The 11,168-nt window shown below is 36.5% G+C and overlaps 1 protein-coding gene across 2 annotated transcripts; it reads left to right on the forward strand.

Moving 5' to 3' along the window:
• The first annotated feature begins 881 nt into the window (after positions 1-881).
• On the forward strand, positions 882-10,596 carry LOC307169700 (uncharacterized protein). Of its 2 annotated transcripts, none has more exons than XM_079890466.1 (3): positions 882-954; positions 1,884-2,017; positions 7,523-10,596. In XM_079890466.1, exons 2-3 carry the CDS (start codon positions 1,963-1,965, stop codon positions 9,058-9,060), a joined length of 1,593 nt encoding a protein of 530 aa, XP_079746592.1. In that variant the 5' UTR covers positions 882-954; positions 1,884-1,962; the 3' UTR covers positions 9,061-10,596. The 2 variants fall into 2 exon arrangements, with proteins under 2 accessions (XP_079746592.1, XP_079746593.1); XM_079890467.1 differs by lacking the exon at positions 882-954 and adding an exon at positions 1,076-1,127.
• The last annotated feature ends 572 nt before the right edge of the window (positions 10,597-11,168 follow it).

The raw sequence follows: 11,168 nt of genomic DNA on the forward strand, positions 1-11,168 counted from the left end.
ATCGTGCTTTTGATCAGCGCAGTCGGTGGAGAGCAACTGCGTTCGAATGCAGAATCCGACACGTCTGCCTTGCGCTCGCGAGAGATTTTTGACATACATCAGCATGACATCAGAGCAAGGCGGACCGCACTCGGACACATTTCTAACCGGCATGCATCTCGCCCTGATCACCGGTGATCGGTTCTACGCAGATTTTGCTCATCTCAAACAAGCCTATTCTTTTTATAAAGCCACTAGAACCTAACGTATCTCCGTGATTAGGCCGAACAGGTGTGCTCAATGTCAAGACGCGGGTCAACGAAAGTGGGCGTGTCTTCCAATTTGAGGTATAGGCTATGCAACCATTAAAAATGAAAAACTTCTAATGAGCCAAAACAAATATTAGAGAGACTCATCCTGTCACACCAATAACCCTTAATTGATCCTACAGGTTGGTGTAGTGTATGTAATTTAGGCAAACGTAGGCTGAGTGTCCCTTTTCACATTTTTCCAGGATTCTCAGAAGCGGAAGTCGTCATTGGGTAAACATAAATAGTGGTGAATGAGAGACTACATTATTCGTATGCTCCCATTTGCTTAAATAGGAAAAGAAAACTCCACAATAGTGTTTTCACAACTTTAAAAAAGAAGACAAAAATAGAGAAAGCTTGATAAAGGCAGTCAGAAGAGAGAAAGATGTCAATATTACCCCGTCTCTCCCACAGCCGCTGTATTAGAAACACCCACAGCAGTGCTAACTATTGTTTTTTGATGCAAAGGTAATATAATACAAAGTATACTCATACTGTTAGAAATGTACATACCTTTTTTGTAGAACAAATTTAAAAAACTGGGTCCATGGTCCACCCGGGCGATAGGTGGCGGTAATGCACGTGGTGTCTGCGACCCGCCATACAACAAGAAGAAGACGTCGCCACTAATATCGCCATCACAGCGTTAGCCTTTTGAGATAAGGTAAGCAGTTCACGGTGCTTCGTGTGTTTATACAATTATATAAAAAACGCGCAGCTTGTTATAGCAACATTTTACAGTGTATTTTCTGTAAGTTTTTCATCTGCTACAGAGCTATTTGTGCGTCTTTTCTGCCGTCTGCTGACTGACATAAACATAGCCTAGCAGGCAACGATGTGATGAACCAGTGTTAAATTAATTATGACCTGAGAGATTATTGTGTGTTTTTGTATGTTCATCTGTATGATTGTTTCCATGTTTGGAGCAATAATGGTATTTACTGATATGTCACTTGATCAAAAGTCAAAGTATGATCTTGTGAGGGTAGTTAATAGGAATAGGTATATTCTTTTGTTTGTTATTTTTAACATTAATATCTATTTCTGACACGAAGAGGCTTTTCAGCAGCTGTTACTTTAAATCCATCGCAAGAGGGAAGTCTGAATATGGAGAAAGTTTTACATTGTAAACATAAAAATGTTGCTTTGTCATGCTTTTCATTGTATTTAAAGAGCCGCGTTTCTGTCCCTAGAAAAAAACATCAGCAAGTTGATTGTATGATTTTTTTATATATATTTTATTTTATGACTATGCAATGACTAGTTGAAGTCATAAACTATATTTAGGTTCATTGAACATATACTGCCCTATAGAAGTTATTATAACTGTGGTTAAATAATCTCACTGATAAGACTTAGTAAGGAGTGTTACAATTAACAGCTGCTCAAAAGCCTCTTGAATATAATAAGATTGACTCACAGACAAAATATATGTAGAATATGTGAACTTGTTTTAAAACTAATTAAATACCTTTATATTTCGATGGTTCGGTAGATAAACACAAACACTGTGCTTTAAGTGTGTGAATTAATAAAAGCATCAATTTGATAAGTGATTTGTTTTTGATTTGAGCTGTTCTGCTCCTCCCACAGTGATTCACCAGTAAATGCTGGAATATTCCCAGCAGCCTATAAGTGAAGACGGTAGAGTTTGTGAGAGAAAATTGAAAACATGAATGATCCAGAGTTCTGCAGAATAAAGGAGGAAGATACTGAAGAACAAATAGGTTGGTGTTTATTTTTGATTCTTCAATAATGTTATGATACTTAAAGTAGTTCATCAGATTCAGTGATTGCAGTCAGAAAATCATAAGAGCTGTGAAATAACTTAATTAACCATTTCACACATCATTTTAAAATATTCTAGTTGAGTATCTTATTTCCATATCGACGCGTCATGCTTGTCACGTGACACACCGCAGACACAATAGAGCTGTATGACTGGTGTATCGCTTTTAATTTTTCCTTTTTTATTCAAAATATTCACAATCTTGTAAACTAGATTTTGAAACATCTGATATTCCAATTGCCGAATACCTGTAAGTGAATGTGTTTTGTCGTTTAAATACCTTTTATAATGGTCATGTTAATTCTATAATACATGATGGGCGCCGCCTAGCCTGGCTCTGCCCTCCTGCTTACTTCAGCTCAATTTTATTTCCCTTCTGTACTACGTCTGGGATTGTGGTGTATTCTTTGGTTTTCTCCGATCATTTTTTTGGCGGTCCAATCAGCAAACAGAGGGAGTGGCTGAGAATGATGACGTTGAGGTCGTGCGCTAGTTTGAGTTGTAGGGTTACGTCACGACCAAAGGTTAGCGATTGGTTATGGCAGATCCAGAGTGACTCTGGGCAGATCCAATAGTTTTAAACTTCAACAGAATACCCGCCTACAAGGAAGTTAAAAGCTTGTCAATGGAGAGAGGCCAGACTCTCTGTACAAAAGAAATGTACGAGAGTCTGGTAGAACCAGGCTAGGCGCCGCCATGTTAGTTCAGAGAATCGGATCTGTCAAATTTACAACACATAAGCTCATCTACTTCTCCCCAAATACATGAAAGTAAGTGGCTGGCGAACTGGGAGAAGAATAGGGTAAACTTTACAGTTACCTACGCAAAGTTTATCTCATATGAATAAAACACGCTGTCAAATTACATTTGAACAGTTTGTTATTGCCGCTAGCATAGACATCACTGTGTGTATTCCTTGATTAAATCAAAGTACTCAATTTTATAAAATCCTCGATTGCACTTTCCCTGTATCGAGTAACGGACAAAATACCGGAAGTGATGTATTCGACGGACAAGAATCCATGAACCGCATTATTAGACTGTTTTCTAAGGCTGCACAATGTACTAAAACCGTTTAAAAAACCATACTATAGCATAGTGCTATTGTGAGATCACAAAGGCTGCAATTCAATAAAATAAATATATTCTCCTGTGTGTTCAATATACATATGCGCTTTAATTATTTGCATGCGTGTAGGTTACGTGCGTCTTAGAGTCTTACGTCTTACTGTAAGACGCACTGTAATGATGAACCTGGATGATGAGTGTCAGCCTAGTACTATTCTGTATTTACTTGGTGTTTGTGCTGATCTCGTGATGAGTTTATTATTTGTTGCATGTTTACGATGTATATGTGTTTTAGGACAACATCAAATTGTTAATGTTATGGACGTTTTTTGGCTGTTTGTTTATTGTTAAATAGTAGTTATGTAAGGATAATAGAGAGCCATTTTCTGTTTTTAATTATTTCTTTATTTGGTAATTTTGCATACTATAGCACATGTTAGATCTTACCTGTCTGATCCAGTGTTTTTGGGGTGGGCTTTGGTAATGTGTGTTAGTGTGTTTACTAGGGCTGGGATAAACGATTATTTTTTAAACGATTAATTTGTCGATTATTTTTTCGGTGCATCGATTAATCTAACGATTATTTTTCCCTGTCCGATTCGATTTCGATTATCTCCCCATTAATTGACTAATAGCAATTTATACATGTTGATTTACATATCTGAATGAAAAAAAACATGAATTTCTTAACGTTGGAATGTTTATTGCTCTTAAAATTCCAAAATAAAAGACTATACAAGTGCAAAGTAATGCATTCTTAGTCAGAGGTAGCATTCAATAAAACCTTGAAGCCTTAAACACATAGGCCTAGCTTACTGAAAAAAGTGATTTCTTCATTCTTCTTTCAGATGAAAATAACAACTTGATGTCTAGCATTCAATAATAAAAATAAAAAGGTCACCCAAAATACTTGTTTAGAGCAATTGAAAGAATACAGTAACCAATGTAAACTTGAGGGCTTTAAGCTAACACAGAGAGTGCTGCTTTTCCAACAAAAAATAAATAAAAATTAACAGCGACAGTGGGAGCCAGCAGCCTGTCATGGCATCCTTCCTGAACCAACAGAATTGACCATTTGTTGAAAACACATAGTCCTAGCTTACTGAAAAAAGTGCATCTTTTAATTCTTCATTCACATAAAAATAACAACAACGTATAATACACTCTGCCACTCACCTTTTTCTTAAAAAAAACATTATTGTAAAGTGTTACCTATTTGTTATACACCGATTCAGACGTCTCGTGAGTTCAGAGTTGGACAGATCAGTTGTTTTAACCATTCATTAAAGTGAATCGGTTCAAATGAGTCATTAGTTTGCGAATCGGATGTGTCATTAGTGGACGTGTATCCTACGGCAAGCGTTGTGTGATTATCTCGGCAGTTGATTTTTTAGCACAATTCATACTCCGCGTTAATTCAGGAGAAAAAAATCTCAGAATGCTCCACGTGAAACTTTGGTCTTCCGCCTTTTTCTATCGTGTCGATAGACGTATTGACGTTGACGCGTTGTCCCAGCCCTAGTGTTTACACAGATACACGCGGAAGCGTTCGAAAGCAGGCGTCTGTCAGTGGATCCCTAATACATCCAGTGATAGACGGATCCGCTGATAGACGCCTGCTTTCAAACGCTCTCGTGTGTATCTGTGTAAGCGCTCCCTGAAGACATGTTTTTGAAGCGTTGATCATTGTAGCCAATCACAGACATACGTTTAGCATGTGAACACAATGGCCAATCAGAGACATAAATGTTGAGCGTGTGAATGCAATGGCCAATCAGAGGTGTTAAGAACCTGTTAAACAGTGCTCAAAATACTAGAGGGAAATTCTGGTATCGTCAAAGTTTTTAAATTTCAGTACCGAATTGGTGCCAAAGTCGGTACTTTTGCCAACACTAGTGCGCGTAGCCAGAACTTGCCTTATGTACAGTCGTACAATTTTCCAAATTAGAGAGAGTCCTGAGTGCTATGATGTGTTAAATGTTTTATTTTGTTTGTATTTGCTTGTTTGTATTATGATGATTATGTAAGTTGTTGTCATCTCTTGAAAAGATTTCATCTTCCTGTTTATGTACATGACATCATTACGCAAAGATTGATGTGACATTTCCCAACCCGACCATTCAATTATAAATTATTATAAACTTACTGGTTTACTGTTTCGAACACTGTTTTTTTGTGTGTACTTTGTCAATAATTGATTGATTGATTAATTGATTTGTTTATTTTAAATTTGGGCTGCTTTTTTAGTTATTCAGCCTAATTATGCCTGTTGAAATGTATTGTAGAAGCTTCTGTTACTTTCACGGTTCATTTTATTGCTCTATCATATATTATCTTTCATTTAATAGCATATCGCATATTTAACTTTTTTCTGCTGGCCCCGTTGGGTCAGTGGTTCAATATTTTTAGATGCTAATGAAACATCACAATTTTCAGGTACAGAAATTGAATAAAGTAATATAATGTAACAACACTGCATTGTCTTCACTGTATAAAGTGAATATAGATTAATCCTTAATCAAAGTTACAAAAGTTATTCAGTCAAGAGCAGTGTTAGTTTTGTTGTTAGATGAACAATAAGGACAAAGACAGGAGAGTAGGTTTATTAGGCTGTGGTCACTTTAAGAGCTGCATGGATCCAACATACTATTACACACGCGTTTTCTTTCTGAACTGTTTACATTCATTTCAAACAACCAACTATGGGTGCTTCTCATTACTCAAATTGATGCTTCTCGCTCCTCCGTCCTCCAGCCTGTGACGCCTAAAAAAAGTTAACCATCTTGAAGGACATCTCAATTCTGATTGCACTGCAAGCAAGCGAGGAGCGAGGGATGTGGAAGCTTCCAGAAGAGCTATGAGCGAGGGAACACGGGTGCATCCTATACGAAAGTCTTTCTTGTACAAAAATCTGACGCACATATAAAATCTCCCCTTCATGTATAAAATCTGGCTTCACATCCATAGTATCCACATTGATTTTTGTGAGCTGGACTGTGCAATACAAGGCTTTAGCGCACATTGTTTTATATCATGCCAATTTATAAATTCTAGTGATTTTAAACTATAAAGGACTGGCACGCTCTCTGAGAGACGGTCTTCAGTCAGTGCGTGCTCAACCAAAGCACACACACGTAGCCGCCTCTCGCGAGTGTCAGATTTTCGCGGCCTATTACTCATAAACATTAAAATACATACACGGTTATGTCAAAATGCCCGTATTGGCAAATATTTGCGTCAGCGTCAAGTGCTGTCAACGTTAACGCATGCAATTAATTTTTGTCCAGTTTAACGTGTTGAAACGCAGCATCCGTGTTTTCTGTCATCCTATTCATAGCAAGTGCTTGTGAGCACTTCGACTTGGCGCAGTAATATCTTCACTCGTGAAAAATCCTCTCACCGGCCCCCGCTCCCTCTAGTGAAGATATTACTGCGCCGAAGTCGAAGTGCTTCCAAGAAAAGCGCAACGTTTTGTTTTGTGTCACCGTCCTAGGTCGAGTTACACTACGCGAGTAACTGTATAAAAACGTGGAGGTGTTTGGTAGCTTCTCTGCTTGGCCCATATTGAATGAACTGGGCTAAGCTAAGTGCTAACAAAGTTTCGCCGCAAGACAGAGCGATTTAGTGCACGCACTGAGACGAGAGAGATATGTATCAACTCGTCTTAGTTAAGGGAATAACATAGTTTAATATGAAGTTTTATGTTTATGTGAGGATCTTAGTGACTGCAGCCTTCAAAACCTGCTACTTTCTCCTATTGGATGTCTGGATTATTATTATTAATAATAATAATCAAACAACAAAAGAATAATATATATTAGGATTAAGAATAGGAATAATCAATAGAAAAGGATTAATCTGTATTTAACTTGCTCAGTTATGACTATGCCGAGTTATTTTATATTTAATTATTCAATTTCTGTGTTATTTTTACTTGAATACTTCTGTTAGACCGACCTGAAATCAATTTATTCTACTGTATTTATTTATGCTACTGCTTCTAATGTGTTTATTCATTCTTGTTTTATTACGGACTATTGCAAAAAAAAAAAAAAAAAAAACTCTTAAAACATAAATACATTAAGAGAGCAAACATTTTGGTGAGATAATTGTATTTCTTTTAAAAAAATATGTATAAAAATGCCCCCCCCCCCTCCCCAAAGTTAATGTTTAAATATTATTATTTATTTGTTATTTTATCGTGGTATCGACTTTGGTATCGATTATTGTGTACTTTTGGTGGTATCGGTACTGACTATCTAATATTGTGTCAGGGTTCTCATGTCCTTTAATTTCACATTTCACTTTTATTTTTTTTTTAATGATTTGCTGAAAATCTCATTTTTTAAAACTTTTTTTCGACCTTTCATTTTAGACCTGATAGAAGAGAACGAGGAGGTTTCAGAACTGATTGAAGGGGGGGATAAACATCATATCAAAACTGAAGAAGCATCCGTGAGTCCCTCATTGAACAGAGAAGACAAAACAAGTTTCACTTGCCCACAGTGTGGAAAGAGTTTTTCATGCGAGCAAAATCTTAATCTTCACATAAAATTTCATCGAGGAGGGAAGCCGTATGCATGTGATCAGTGTGATAAGATATTCACAATAAAGGGAAACCTTGACGAACACAGGAAAATCCACTGTGCAGAGAAGCCGTATATATGTGATCACTGTGGGAAGAATTTTGCACAACAAAAAATCCTTGACGAGCACAGGAAAATACACACTTTAGCGAAGCCGTTCTCATGTGATCAATGTGGGAGGAGTTTCCCATATCAAGGAAACCTTAACGATCACATGAGGATCCACACTGGAGAGAAGCCGTATTCATGTGATCAGTGTGGGAAGAGTTTTGCACAAAAAGGAAACCTTAACTTGCACATAAAAACCCACAGTGGAGAGAAGCCGTATTCATGTGATCAGTGTGGGAAGAGTTTCACGCATAAAGGAAACCTTAACGTACACATGAAAATCCACACTGGAGTGATGCTGTACACCTATGATCAGGCTACAAATAGTTTCACTCAAATAGGAAACCTTAACGTACACATGACAAACCATACTAAAGAGAAGCCATTCATATGTGATCAGTGTGGGAAGAGTTTCACACATAAAGGAAACCTTAATGTACACATGAAAATCCACACTGGGGAGAAGCCGTACACTTGTGTTCAGTGTGGGAAGAGTTTCAGACATAAAGGAAACCTTAACGAACACATGAAAAGCCACACTGGAGTGAAGCCGTACACGTGTGATCAGTGTGGGAAGAGTTTCGCACATAAAGCAACCCTTAACGAACATATGTCAATCCACACTGGCGTGAAGCCACACGCATGTGATCGGTGTGGGATGAGTTACGCACGAAAAGGAGCCCTTAAGGATCACATGAAAATCCACACTGGAGAGAATCTCCACACATGTGATCAGTGTGGAAAGAGTTTCATAAAGTCAGGTGTTTATAAAGTACATCTGCTTAGTCATTCTAGAGAACGAGTATATAACTGTGACCAATGTAGTAAAACATTTTTTAGGCCAGATTTCCTAAGGGACCACCGGAAAGTGCATACAAAGGAGAGGCCTTGCGTCTGTTACTTGTGTGGAAAGGGTTTTCGTAATATGACTGCATTAAAAATACACCAGAAACGACACAGTGGTGTGAAGGATCATGTTTGCGCCGAGTGTGGGAAGCGTTTTTTTACAGATGGTGCTCTGAAAGTGCACCAGACAGTTCACACTACTGAAACACCTTACAAGTGTTCACACTGTGACAAGAGATTCAAGAGGTCAGAATATCGGAGAATACATGAGAAGATCCACAGTGGAGAGAAGCCGTATCACTGCCATCCATGTGGAAAGAGTTTCACTCATTTATCTACTCTAATCGGACATAAAAAGAAAATGCATGCCTAAAATTACAATAAGAAGTTAGATTTCTTATGCTGTACTTCCAAGTGTGATGCTGTGCAGTTCTGCATCAACATATTTTTTTGATAATTGATTTTATCAAAAATTATCGCAACGATTAATCGACTGTTCGTTGATTATTTCACAGATTAATCAGTAGCCTTTGATTGATTATTCAGCTTTTGCAGTTAGTTAAAATATTTAGTTATACCCATTCTAAATAATAGATAAAACAAGGAAATCCCTTCGGGTTTTGAGAATGTCTAAACCTCGAGTAAACTGAATGTCTTTCTGGTTTTCTGTCCTCCTCAGACGTCACCAATATGCCAACTGCTGAAGGATCTAAGCAACTCGTGTGTGTTACTTTACAGTTTTTCACAATTACTAAGACACTAAACCCATTCTCTGAACCAAATTCTCAATGGCCTAAACCAATTTGTTGAATAAATTCCTTTCTTCAAAACCCTGAACAAGTTCAGGCAGTTAGACACTATTTGCAGATCTCATGCACTCTTTTCGCAAAACTCTTAACATACTTACTCACTAAAATACATTGGACTATTGCATTTGTTGCAAGTCAAACCAACTAAAACAGTTGTCATCATTTACACACAACGACTCAAATTTGTTCACACTTGTTTCTAATGATGTGATCAAACCAACTGTACAAAATATAAGGCAGATCTGTTGAACAATGGATGAAAACAATCTGAGAGGAAGAGGTGAAAGAATACATGTAATAGATGGACGAGGAGGAAGAGGATGAGGACTAGAAAGAACAAGAGTGTTGTCAAGGCTGAATCCATCAGTCCAGAGGATTTTTCCTGTTGCTTGGAAAGAGACAACATTGTGGACAGAATCAATAAAATACTATACCTGCAGTACATTATACAATATATTCACTTTACTCCATTGCGATGACTTTTTATATAATTTCAAAATTAGTTTACTGTATGCAATAAACTTTTTTTTTCTGTGACATGTTATGGATGCTGTGTTCTCAATTTCTTTGATATAGTGTCTAATGAATAATCTGTATAGTGTTTATATTATCGATTGATGTGTGTATGATCTGAAAGCTTTTTTTGATTGAGTACAGGTGAAATAGTTTTGAAGCAATTGTAAAAAAACAACAAAAAAACAACCATAAATCTGTTTTATTTTCTTGTTTTTTATACTATTACATTTTATAATAATGTTCAGTCATTTATGTGATTGTCATTTGATTTAGCTTTTAATCATTATTATTAATTTTCATTTCCTGTTTTTATATATTTTTATTACCTTTTTTATTTCCTTGCTCTTGCAATGCATGCTATTGTTGTTTAATCTTATGATTGTGTGGATAAGAGATTCAAGGTGTTTAACGTCACAGGACGGTGTTGTGAAGCTGTCATTTTCCATCGTTTTTGCTTTGGTATGACGACACCTGTCGGAATTGTATGAAGTCTTAGAATTGATACATTGACATTTAGAAGAAGTCTGAGCATTGATGCATATGCAACTAAGATTATTCAATAAACTTTGCTCTTTTTATTCTCATCACTTCGTCTCCTGCTTTTGCTTTTCCCTGGCTTTCTCAGTCAAACTCTCAGGCTGATACACTGAAAAAAATTTGGAGTAGGATTTACTTGAAAAAAGCTAGGCAACTTTTTCCACTCAGAAAATGCTAGTAAATTTACAAAGATTTGCCAAGTAAAACCTAAACATATTTATCAGTAGCTTTAATTAGAAATCTTTAAGTTAAATTTACTTGGAATTAATGGAATATGGAATTAAGTAAACTTTACTTAACCTAGTTAAGTGAAAGTAACAAAGAAAATAAGTAATTTTAACTTGGCTAGTAAAAGGTTGATTAATATCGATTTAGTTGAAATTTCCTTTGCATTACATTTCACTCAAACAATAATATTGAATTATACCAGTCATTTATAGTATGTGCTTTACTTAGATTATCTAAGTAATTTATACTACTTCATGTCAGATGTTAAACCTCATGTGAATGCAAAGACCTCAATACTTGGTAGACAATACACAATGACGGTAATATTTGATGGATCGTTTTTGTGTTTGAATGTGTCATTTTGAGCAGAAAATTTACTCGAAATGTCACA

Source organism: Squalius cephalus, assembly GCF_949319135.1.
Source record: "Squalius cephalus genome assembly, chromosome: 13".
Lineage (NCBI taxonomy): Eukaryota > Metazoa > Chordata > Actinopteri > Cypriniformes > Leuciscidae > Squalius > Squalius cephalus.

Excerpts from the sequence above, each read along its gene's own strand:
- LOC307169700 (XM_079890466.1), top strand. The coding sequence starts at position 1,963 with ATGAATGATCCAGAGTTCTGCAGAATAAAGGAGGAAGATACTGAAGAA. Across the intron at positions 2,018-7,522 it reads AGATACTGAAGAACAAATAG|ACCTGATAGAAGAGAACGAG; the intron begins GTTGGTGTTTAT and ends CTTTCATTTTAG.